This window comes from Hemibagrus wyckioides, linkage group LG17, assembly GCF_019097595.1.
Source record: "Hemibagrus wyckioides isolate EC202008001 linkage group LG17, SWU_Hwy_1.0, whole genome shotgun sequence".
NCBI lineage: Eukaryota > Metazoa > Chordata > Actinopteri > Siluriformes > Bagridae > Hemibagrus > Hemibagrus wyckioides.
Genome location: NC_080726.1, coordinates 7,980,198 through 7,992,426, shown reverse-complemented (window position 1 = coordinate 7,992,426; position 12,229 = coordinate 7,980,198). Strand labels below are relative to the sequence as shown.

The 12,229-nt window shown below is 41.0% G+C and overlaps 2 protein-coding genes across 2 annotated transcripts; both read right to left on the bottom strand.

Annotated features, from left to right (window-relative positions):
* Window positions 1-3,202: 3,202 nt before the first annotated feature.
* Window positions 3,203-5,387, bottom strand: rwdd3 (RWD domain containing 3). Its single transcript, XM_058413921.1, has 4 exons — window positions 5,245-5,387; window positions 4,062-4,534; window positions 3,472-3,587; window positions 3,203-3,330 (listed from the first exon to the last, which is right to left on the bottom strand). The coding sequence occupies exons 1-4, from the start codon at window positions 5,327-5,329 to the stop codon at window positions 3,219-3,221; spliced, it is 786 nt and encodes a 261-aa protein (XP_058269904.1). The 5' UTR covers window positions 5,330-5,387; the 3' UTR covers window positions 3,203-3,218.
* A 480-nt stretch (window positions 5,388-5,867) lies between these two features.
* Window positions 5,868-11,124, bottom strand: LOC131367576 (holocytochrome c-type synthase-like). Its single transcript, XM_058412947.1, has 7 exons — window positions 11,080-11,124; window positions 9,371-9,478; window positions 8,911-9,080; window positions 8,097-8,245; window positions 7,846-7,965; window positions 7,642-7,728; window positions 5,868-6,614 (listed from the first exon to the last, which is right to left on the bottom strand). The coding sequence occupies exons 2-7, from the start codon at window positions 9,471-9,473 to the stop codon at window positions 6,422-6,424; spliced, it is 822 nt and encodes a 273-aa protein (XP_058268930.1). The 5' UTR covers window positions 9,474-9,478; window positions 11,080-11,124; the 3' UTR covers window positions 5,868-6,421.
* Between the last annotated feature and the right edge of the window lie 1,105 nt (window positions 11,125-12,229).

Here is a 12,229-nt window from a genome sequence, read left to right as displayed (position 1 = left end):
AGCAAACTCCTAAAGTATACGTCTTGGGAAAAAAAACATCATGATTATAGTGAATCTACTATAAATGCTGCTTAATTAAATATAATGATGATGACTATCTCTAAAAAAAAATGTATTCATCTTATTTTAAGACCACAGTGCTCCTATGAAAGCAAGGCCGAATGTCTTCAAGCAAAACAACATTCACTGGAAAGAGATAAGACTGTTTCTCACATTAACCCAAACACTCAAACCTGCCCAAATTCATTCCTATCGACCAAAGCCCAGACTTCATCACAAATTAAATCCCAAATTAAAGCGCAGCTTTCCCTCACACCATCTGCTGAGCCTCTCCAAGTTGTCTCCACAAAGCTCAACCCGCGATATCTCAGTTCTCAGTTAACTTCATTAACATGTCTATCTCTCACCTAAAACCATCCTCGGCACTCCAGCTTAATTAAAAAGGACTGTGTTCACTCGCTACATTATCCACGAGTGTGCGCATGCATGCTAAAAAGCCGGTCTGTCTCTCTGCTGTGATGAAGAATGAGCGTGCCGGCTCACTATCGGGAAATCGGATAGCTCAATGACCAGGCGAGATTGCTGTTTTCGGAAATTATATCTGGTGCTCTCAAAACTCCACACACTAAACACAACTTGCCCAATTCGCCCAGTCCTCCCCAGAGATTAATTGCAAAGTAAGGCATGTGCTCAAAATGAAATGAAACTCAGCATCCAAATGAGACACCCACACCACCATTGAACCAATTGGTTTTAGTGATGGGCAATTTCACGCTAATGAGAGATTTCCACAGCAGTAGAATAACCATCTCTGGGACCTCTGCTATATCTTAACCTGAACACTTCAACAATTGGGGAGACGCAAAAATAAACAAAATGGTTGAAACTCTATAGTCTTCTTCTTCTTTTCTTCTTTTGATCTTAGCAGATCATTTTAAAAGTTGGAAACCACCGCCAATACTCCTGGCCTTATTCCCTTCCACTTGGTCTCTTGTACCCAAACCATGTCTACCTTTTTCCGCTCCATCATCAACATTCAGTGTTGATCCATCATCAACATTCCTGCTGCCTCTGGAGATGCCTTCCCCTCTCCTTCTTCTCCATCTCCCAACAGTAGCGCAGCTTCCACCAGTACCCTGCTGGCCAACATTACTAATGGTGGTTGTTGGTAAACCCGGGCCTCGACTGATCTGGTATGAAAATCTGGTTTATGATTTCTAAGGGCACACTGGCATGTGCAACCCCAGGGGCTGAGTTGTTTGTATAGAGTACAAAAGAAAAACATAGAGCTTCGGGGTAGCCTTGAGGAATGAACTAAATGTGGACAACAGTTAATGAACCAGTGGTTCCTGAAAGTTGCGAAAAAGGGCTAAATTGCTTGACAACTCGGTCCTTGTCTCTCATTAGGTGTGCCGTGTTTATGCTGCAGTCAAATTAACTCAGGCATCAGAAGCTGGAACTCACATTAAGCCATTCAAGCTAAACTGGGGAAAAAGCATGGATGCCTAAATGTTCATCTTTGTTAGCAACAAACTAGCCAAGTAGCTGTAATGAGTAAAGTAAAGTTTACTTCCTCAGAACTGTGTAGTCGGTGTTATACATTAAAGAATGGAATATGCAGTATCTTGACTGATCTATAGCAAATACTTGGATATACAGCATTTAAAAGTAAATAAGTGCTACTTTAATTAACGCTAATGCTGTGGGAAGCCATGTTGATTTGATTTGATGTCACTTGCTGAACAGAATTACAGGTTTTAGTTGAATGTAGCTGTAGTCCATAACCTAAGCCAGTTTCTTAAGGGACTCAGGAATATTTTTAGTTAAGGCAACCTGCCTCACCAGGTTAGTTAGTTGGTCTAAATATCGCATTTCTACAGCACTTTAGCTCCAGCATCAGTTTCCTGCTCACATTCAAACAGGCTAAACACTGCACTCACATAAGCACACACATATACAGAAAGAAGTCAGCTATGACTGGAGGATTGCAAACAGCCTTCACTTGGAGCTGTTAACTAGCATCTCTGTGGTCTACTGTATTAACCTGAGCAGACTTTTACTCACTTCTACAGCCTCTGAGGTTAAACAAATTTCCCGTTCATGTTGATGCTTCAACAGTGGCTCTCAATTAAGAGTCCAATATCTGTAGAGCTCAAATGCCATTTAGCCAATACATTTCCTAGCTCGCTGAACCTCTATGCTCACTTAACCTGAGTACAGCTAAGCTATTTAAAAGGTTTTGTGTGTGTCTGTCACCTCACAGCCTCTCCGAGCAGACGACGTGCTCTCGCACCGGATCCGAAGGCAATTTTATATATTAAGTAAATGCCACTACGTAGGTGACATTTAAGCTGCAATGTTTTGGAAAAACACATCCGGGGAGAAGGGCATGTAAGGTGAATTTATTGTTCGAGAAGTTATGATGGTAAAAGGGCAATAAGGTGATTTTAATTAAGCGTCATTAATCAGGATTTATCAAATGGAACTTGACTTAAATGTGGATCGATAGACAGTTCCAGCAGAACAGGATAATAAGAACATTTGGTTTGAAGTAAATCTTTATTTATCCTACAGGTGGTAATGTTTATGAATAAGACGTTTACGTTATGCAGATTATTAAAGAATGATGTCATCAGTAGCTCAGGAACAGGGTCAAGAGGCCCTGTGAGGCTCATGTGGTTAAGGCTCTGGGTCGTTGACCGGAAGGTCAGGGGTTCAAGCCCCAGCACCGCCAAGTTGGGCCCTTGAGCAAGGCCCTTCTCTGCTCCAGGGGTGCTGTATCATGGTTGACCCTGTGCGCTGACCCCAACCTCCAAGGATGGGATATGGGAAGAAAGAATTTCACTGTGCAGTAATGTATAGGTGACAAATAAAGGCTATTTCTAAGTCCAGTGAACACAGAGGAAGTCCAAGCATTTACATTAGCTCATACTCCTGAGGGTCAAGGACCCAACCATGTTAGCTTGGGATTTAAACTCGTATCCTTCTGATCTGTATCCTAAAGCCTTAACCACTTCTCCACAGACAATAACGCAAGCTCAGGAGACCCTGAGACCCAGCAACTCTACCTGCTGCTGAACCTTGACCACAACCGAATTGATTAAAGATAACTGAATTTGCAATCCTGGGTGTTCAATCCATGCTCAGGTGTTCCTCAAGGACTTCCCTAGTAGAAAATCATGTACAAAAGCAGACTCAGTCAATAATTTATCAGTCATTTATTGTAAAGAGGGAACAAATTCTTGGTAAAGCTTCATCGATCCGACCGAATCAAACTCCCTTCTCAGGTCCTCTGAAGACAAGTCTTCTTTAACCTCAAACGTTACGATTCTGAAATAAAGAAAAAAGGGGATGAGAGGAGGAAAGGTGAGAGGGAAAGGAAGACATATTAAGAGACAGGCTGATGCAATAAGCAGCGTTCAGTGTAAAGGGATTTTGAAATGTGTAAAGTGGAAGACTGGCAGCTCTTACCTTTTAAAATCCTCAGTAAGGGGCACTTCACATAAAACCCTCATCATCTTCTCTTTGCACCGCTTGCCTGACGAGTCCACATCGACTTTCACCGTCCTCTGGAGGTGGATATATTCCTTTAGGGATAGGATTTAGAGTTGTCATTCAATTACATCTTTTACTAAACCTAAAGGAGATTAATATACAAGGTATAAAGGGAAATTTGGGCAGGGTGAAGAAAAATAACAGCAAATTAAAAGCACACATAAGTAAGAGAAAGATCGATCCGCTAAGATATGTTTGGTGTCTGATGTTTTATTATTTCATCTTATTTATTTCAAATTGCTGAAGAAGTTAAAGCTGGTTCTGATAGAAAGGTGTCAGAATACACAGTGCATGGCAGGTCAGGGCTGTTTTGGTAGCAAAAGGGCGACCAACACAATATTAGGCAGGTGGTCATAATGTTATGCCTGATCAGTGTATATTTGTGGAAAAGACTTTTGTAGCGCCTGCAAAAAGAATCAGCCACCAATCATGTCTAATTTAATCTGTGTTACAAATCACGCTGAGGTTTGTTCACATCTCAGGGAGAAAGAAATAAACTTTAATACCTTAATGCTTTCCTTCGTTCCTTGCAGTAAAATCAAAATCGGCCTTCCCACAAACAGTCTCCCCGTCAAACCCAGCTCTGAGGTCCACTTTTCAATCAGTTTGATATATTTAGCTTTAGCGCGCATATGATCTAGATGAAACAACGCTGTCCACATGTCCTGTGCTTTACTGTCCTCGCTAGCTGTGTTTGATTCTCCTGGGCTGTTTGGGATTGTAATCAGGTCGGTGAAATTGTGCTGAAGCCACATCACTAGCTGGTGGACCATGGGCTCAGGTGGAAGAGTGTGAGCTTTCCTAAGCATCGCTCTCTTTAGCTCCTGGCAGAGGTCCCTCGAGAAATCGCCGGAAGTGACGCTGATATCAGGAGGGGATTGAGGGTACTGGGGAGGGAGATGGAAAGTGAGGTTCAGGGTTTTTTTCCCGCTGTCTGTGTCGATCGCAGTGGAGATGCAGTACACGAGTCCTGTCTGAGCTGTGTTGAGAACAGATTCACACAACGTTAGTACAAAATAAAGGTTTCTCTCATGACGGTATTAAAATAATAGATTAATAATAGAGTATTTATTCCACAGCAATAATCTGATTAGCCAGAATTATTTTTCTATACCAGTTGGGGATTATATTATATGCCGGTTATAATGCATTATTGCGTGTATAGTAACAACTTAAAGAGGAACTTCAACAAACACCTCAGTGAACTGATCAAGAAACATGTGGAACTGTTTAGATCATTTTTTCTCTAAGGCAATATTATGGAAATTTTTGCTCCAGACTTTCCAACATCTTCAAGACGGAAGGCTTTGCTGATTTCTGGTCACTTAAACTGCATTTTTTATTTGTCTTATTAACTATAAAAAAAGAGCAAAAAGAGAGACAGATGAGGAAATGACTGTAAACAGCCACAGTAAAGCAAGTTAAAGCAGGAAGTTGTTTGGCAGATGTTTCACAAAACTATACATTATTAATTTTTAGAAAATTTATGTAGTATAAAAGCAAAGACTTTCGGACATGCTGTCACTGGGGGGAAAAAATGAACTTTCAGCTGGCACCAGTATCTCTCCTTCATCCCATCACCCTGTCGTTGATTATTTTCCTTTACCAGAATACCCCCAGATGTTCAATCCTCCAGCACTGATATATCTGTGTGTATAACTAGCTATAGCCTCTGCTCATTAACCTCACCTGATTCCTCAATCAACTGAAATTCGTCTTTTTCACAGAAAATTGCAGACAGAGCTGACATTTCATCCAGCGCTTCTTCAGACATCTTCACGACATGAGTGCAAAAATATATATATACACACTACCAACTTAGCGTTATGTTCCCACACCTGTATTTGTACAAATCCCGCCTCCTCCTCTGTGATTGGCTAGTAGTTCTAAACGAGTGTGCTGATTGGGCGTTGTTCTCCGTTAACAAAACACGATAGACGTCCAGGAAGTGTTATAGTCTAAGACTTCATTCAAAACGTCATTTGTCAGATTCATTGTCCTTTTAAAATGTTACAAGAATGAACGGCTTAATAAATACTTAGTCAAAATATTAGCTTGTGAATGCTAACTTCTAGCCAATCATAGGACAAGAGGCGGGGACTTTCCGAAAACGGGTGGGTAAGAAAAAATAACAAGCCGTGTTTGTGATTGTACGCAGAGGTTTGAGTCCGAGTTGCAACACTAACTCTCTAAATTCAGTTCCGGTATTGAGACGATGTGCTTTTCTTTTTTAATTATAACAAATGTAGAATAAATTTACGGTCACTTGAATACAAATGAACGGAATAGCGAGTATAAGCACAGTAATTTACAAGTTCATGAAACATGATGTTTATTGTGCATACAGTGGATTTCATACGGTGGGAGAAAACTCAGATTACAGTACAATGCAGAACACTGGACATCAACATGTAAGATGAAATATATATTTAACCCTGGATTAATGTCTAGGATGACGGTTAAGATATTAAGCTTTTCGTAATTAAGTAAAAAGCATCATCAGGCACTCATTAAATTCCTATTCAAACAAAAATAAGTGTAAAAAGTAATCAGTTGATCTGTGGTATGATTAAATCTCAACACCCTTAGCCATGTATTTGCATTCTATCACATGATAATTCTTTCAGATATCAACTTCATTAAACTGATATAAACTTACATTTGACGAGGTTTCACCGGTACTTATTTTCATGACTGATATTTGGAGCCCATACTAATAAATCATCAATATACTGTTGGCTGTGTGTGTGCGCGCAACATAACAAAACATGGTACTTCCTGACAGAGTGAGCTAAACAAGCCCAAATAATCACTAATAAATAAGCATGAATATAAATCCCTTATAGTCCCATATAGAAGCACAGGATTATGATGATGTCCATCTCCACCACGCCACCTTCATGCGATCCCAAACGGCTCCTAAAGAATCAAACGCCGGCCGGACGTCTAGGATGGTGTGATTCGACCCATGACCTCCATCGTAGTAGTCGATGACGTATCGCACCTCTTTGCCGCACCGGTCCACGATCCAGTCGTGTCTGTCAAACGGCAGCTCGTGCCTTCAGCAAGAGGGAGACAGAATTTTCGTTTGTATGTTGTAGTCACAGGTTAAGGTTCTGACTAGAAGGTTGCATTTTTGATATTTTTGGTTCGTTTGCTGTTTGCTTTTCCACACTATACATACAAAAACGTGCCAAAAGTTTTGAAGAACTGAATTCAGGTGTTGTTTTTCAGGGGTTGGGCTTTTACTGAACAGTTTGGGGATGACCCCTTCCTCTTCCAACATGACTGCACACCAGTGCACAAAGCAAGGTCCATAAAGACATGAATAAGAGAGTTTGGTGTGGAGGAATTTGACTGGCCTCAACCTGATAGAATACTTTTTGGATGAATTAGAGCAGAGACTGTGAGCCAGACCAAAACTGTAACAGCTTCAACTCTTTCCCCAAGGGTTAGGAATGTGTTCATGGGAATTTTTGACCATTCCTTTAGAAGTGTATTTGTGAGGTCAGGCAATGATGCTGGACGAGAAGGCCTGGCTCACAGTCTCCGCTCCAATTCATCCCAAAGGTGTTCTGTTCCTCCACACCAATCTCGCTCATCCATGTCTTTATGGATCTTGCTTTATGCACTGGTGTGCAGTCATGTTGGAACAGAAAGGGGTCATCCCCAAACTGTTCCCAATAAGTTGGGAGCATGAAATTGTCCAAAATGTCTTGGTATGAAGCTGAAGCATTAAGAGTTCCTTTCAGTGGAACTAATGGGCCGAGCCCAACCCCTGAATACAATGATTTGGAGGGGTGTCCCAATACTTTTGGGAAATAGTGTAATTAAACAAACTGGGGGGTGGCGGTAGATAGTAGATAGATCATAGATAGTATGACAACTGGCAATCAATATGACATTATAAAACACAAAAAAAAATGACCCAAGCATAGAGAACAAGATATTAAATAAACTATGTTAATTAAACGATCATATAAATAACTGTATTTATGCATCACATGCAGTTTATCTGTTTTTATTGATTTATTTTCGACAGAACACTATTTCTTTTTTTTCTTACATACTGGGACTGAAACTCACCCCATCCAGTGACGAAAGCGGGCTCTCGGAGTAAATTCTCTGGCTTTGCCTCCAAACCTTTTAAGAGAAGGTCCACACGGACACTCCCTTTTAACGACACACAAAAGTCACAGGCGGTCAGTAAAGAGGCATGACTGCTTCTTTCAGAAACAGAAATCAAGATTTGATCCATTTTGAAAACTCGAGTTTCACTTGTATGCGCACTTTAAATGCAGAACTTCCCATTTCAGGATCTCCTTCCAGGCGTTCTCGTTGTTCTGGTTGTGAATGGAAATGATGTTGGTCATGTCTTTTTTAGAGATGTCTTGCTCCCTCCAGTGCCACCTGGTAGACACAGTTCAGGTTAAACATATCCATGTAAAAATGAGATCAACTGCATACATGCTCAACCACATCAGCCCGACATCAGCCCGAATTTCAATTCTGAAGCCTAAGAGTATTTAATAGTCGCTCACCCTTTCCTCAGCATGGCGTTCCAGAACATCTGCTCAGAGGGATAAACCCAGTTCTGCTCGGATCCTGCGCGAGGGATGTGGGACTCTTCTCGCATCACAGACAGAGAAAAGGGCTGACCGGGAGAAGGCTGCTGGTTAGGAGGAGGCATCTGAAATCAAGAGGATAAAGCTGCTTTAGGTCTATTCTTCACTCATTATACTCAACTCCACTGCTGATAGATCATTATTCATCAGTAACATCATTTATTTATGGAAAGAAAGAAAGAAAGAAAGAAAGAAAGAAAGAAAGAAAGAAAGAAAGAAAGAAAGAAAGAAAGAAAGAAAGGATAGAAGAAAGAAAGAAAGGATAGAAGAAAGAAAGAAAGAAAGAAAGAAAGAAAGAAAGAAAGAAAGAAAGAAAGAAAGAAAGGATAGAAGAAAGAAAGAAAGAAAGGATAGAAGAAAGAAAGAAAGAAAGGATAGAAGAAAGAAAGAAAGAAAGAAAGAAAGAAAGAAAGAAAGAAAGAAAGAAAGAAAGAAAGAAAGGATAGAAGAAAGAAAGAAAGAAAGAAAGAAAGGATAGAAGAAAGAAAGAAAGAAAGGATAGAAGAAAGAAAGAAAGAAAGAAAGAAAGAAAGAAAGAAAGAAAGAAAGAAAGAAAGAAAGAAAGAAATGGAGGGGAAAAGGGAAGGAAGGAAGGAGAGAGAGAGAGAGAGAGAGACGGAGGGGAAAAGGGAAGGAAGGAAGGAGAGAGAGAGAAAGAAAGAAAGAGGGAGGGAAGGAAGGAAGGAAGGAAGGAGGTTGGGAGGGATGGAGGAAGGAAGGAAGATCGCACCATGTTGGCAGGGTTGATGTCAGATGCTGTAGGATTAGTTCCTCTAGCTCCGGTCACAGGACACTGCACAAACTCGTAGGCTCTGTCCTGATGTGCTGGAACATCTGGTGCACTCTTGTGTTGTTCTGGAGCAGCTGCTCGGTGCATGGGGCACTCAGGAGGAGGAGCAGCTGAACACAGAGACAAACAAACACAGATGATCAAAAACTATTTTTCTCTCGAATGTTGCTTATGTGAGGACAAAACTCTCCTCATGATGATTCTTAAAGCTGAATATTACAATACTGGCTGTACTGAACCTCATTAATAACTAGATCAGCAACAACATGAATAACACAATACTTCATGTCTAACGTGTTTGTTCGTCTTCGCCCTTGACTTCACATAAAGGTCAGAAATTCGTGGATTATTTTTTTTGCAGAACACAGATGAATCCAATTGACTTTATTGTTCTAATCACCTCTTTTGGAGTCCTGGTGCATGGGACAACCTGAAGGCGGAGCTCGACTCTCATCAGACATCGCAACAGCCTCCGCTTTGACTGTGCCAAGAGGACTGGACATCGTCTCTGTCAGGAGGTGGACACAGTAAACAACCGTCACTGTATGTAAACAATCTCATGATTAAAGCAGGGCTGCACAAAACATGTCACTTTGTATCCTAGTGATACAGAGATAGCTGAAACCTGCAATCTCAGAACACAGCCCCACTTTATTGTTTAGTGTGTAAACATGTTAGAGATCGTTTAACAGCATCTTTAACACACCAGCACCAATTAGCTTTTATGTATTAATTATATAACCACATACGAGTTTGTGTTAAACTTCCACAAAACACAGAGACAGAGAAACAGACAGACAGAAAGACACATGCAGAGACAGACAGAGAAAGAGAGACAGACAGAGAAAGAGACATGCAGAAAGAGACAGACAGAGAAAGAGACATGCAGAAAGAGACAGACAGACAGAGAGACTCATGCAGAAAAAGACAGAGAGAGACTCACCCAGAAAGAGACAGACAGACAGAGACTCATGCAGAAAAAGACAGAGAGAGACACATGCAAAAAGAGACAGACAGAGAGACTCATGCAGAAAGAGAGAGAGAGAGAGAGAGAGAGCGCAGAGAGAGAGAGCGCACAGAGAGAGCGCAGAGAGAGAAAGAGAGCGCAGAGAGAGCGCAGAGAGAGCGAGAGAGAGCGCACAGAGAGAGAGAGAGCACACAGAGAGAGAGAGAGAGAGAGAGAGAGAGAGAGAGCTCAGAGAGAGAGAGAGAGAGCTCAGAGAGAGAGAGAGAGAGAGAGCCCAGAGAGAGAGCCCAGAGAGAGAGAGAGAGCCCAGAGAGAGAGAGAGAGCTCAGAGAGAGAGAGAGCCCAGAGAGAGAGAGAGAGCGCACAGAGAGAGAGAGAGAGCGCACAGAGAGAGAGAGAGAGAGAGAGAGAGCGCACAGAGAGAGAGAGAGAGCGCACAGAGAGAGAGAGAGAGAGAGAGAGAGAGCACAGAGAGAGAGAGAGAGAGAGAGAGAGAGAGAGCGCACAGAGAGAGAGAGAGAGAGAGAGAGAGAGAGCGCACAGAGAGAGAGAGAGCGCACAGAGAGAGAGAGAGAGAGAGAGAGAGAGAGAGAGAGAGAGAGAGAGCGCACACAGAGAGAGAGAGAGCGCACAGAGAGAGAGAGTTAACAGTTAATAACCCAGCCGCAGGGACACTACATAAACATCACATCTCCCTCTGACTCAGTGAGAGTGTACACCGTGTCACGTGACCTTATTACGTGACATATTACATATAATAAAGCAGAGTACAATAATGGATAAATATTGGACTGAAGTGATGCAATTCAATTATTTCTGTTTTTAACGCAAAACACCCACTGAAGTTTCTTCTAATAAATGACATTTATTTTAAGACATCACACAGGAGTCATTGTAGTTATCAATACTGTAATAAATAAATAAATAAATAAATAAATAAATAATCATTCAGACTTGACAGGCAAACGGATAATCTGAGTGAAATCTGAGTAATAATTGATAATAACTTTTAAGAATTGATAATAAATGCTTTTCAATGAATGTCACACAAAAGTCCTTGCAGCTGAACATGTTTTATAATACAACACGACACACACTGTGAATTTCACATGAATAAAAATAATCAATAAAATAACTTTTACCTGGCTGTAATACTGTGCCGTGCGTCAGAAATGTATTATAATGCGTTTTAATGTTTTAATACTGATATAAAAATCCCCATGCTTTTCTCAATGTCGAGCCTAGTGCGTTACCCAGCATACAGCGTGAACCGGCTTCTTCACTGGGTCCAGGGGTGAAGAACACGTGGCTCTGTGGCGTTTTTATCGCCGACTGGTGGTTGGATGAAGAAACCACACTATAACACATAAGAGCAAAGCAACAGAGCTTCAATGTACACGAATATCGCCAAAGGTTTTGGCCAAATCAGTGAATTGTTTTTCAGGGGTTGGGCTCGGTCCCTTAGTTCCAGTGAAAGGATCTCTTAATGCTTCAGCATACCGAGACATTTTGGACAATGTCATGCTCCCAACTTTGTGGGAACAGTTTGGGATGACCCCTTCCTCTTCCAACATGACTGCACACCAGTGCACAAAGCAAGGTCCATAAAGACATGGATGAGTGAGTTTGGTTTGGAGAAACTTGACTGACCTTCACAGAGTCCTGACCTCAACCCCATAGAACACCTTTGGGATGAATTAGAGTGAAGACTGAGAGCCAGACCTTCTCATCCAACATCAGTGCCTGACCTCACAAATGCGCTTCTAGAGGAATGGTCAAAAATTCCCATAAACACCTTGTGGAAAGCCTTCCCAGAAGATTTGAAGCTGCTATAGCTGCAAAGGGCGGGGCAACTCTATATTATCCATATCCATATCCATATTATCCATATTTCTCTATAATATCCATATTTCTGGAATTTCCTTCAGGATCAATAAAGTATCTATCTATCTATCTATCTATCTATCTATCTATCTATCTATCTATCTATCTATCTATCTATCTATCTATCTATGTGTCTGTCTGTCTGTCTGTCTAAATTCATGTGCATGTAAAGGCAGACATCTGAAAACGTTTGGCGATATAGTGTATTTATATTTTATTAAATAGATTTAGCATATCTCTTTTTCATGGTCTAATTAAGACCTTGATCACATGAACATCCCTGAAGGTTTATTGACAAAAACCTAAAGTTTCTTTTTAAGCAGCATAATTTAAAATGTCAGTCCTTTTAGCTGCAAGAACCAAATCAATACTCATCCACTGAGAATTCATTTAGCCTGACTAAGTATT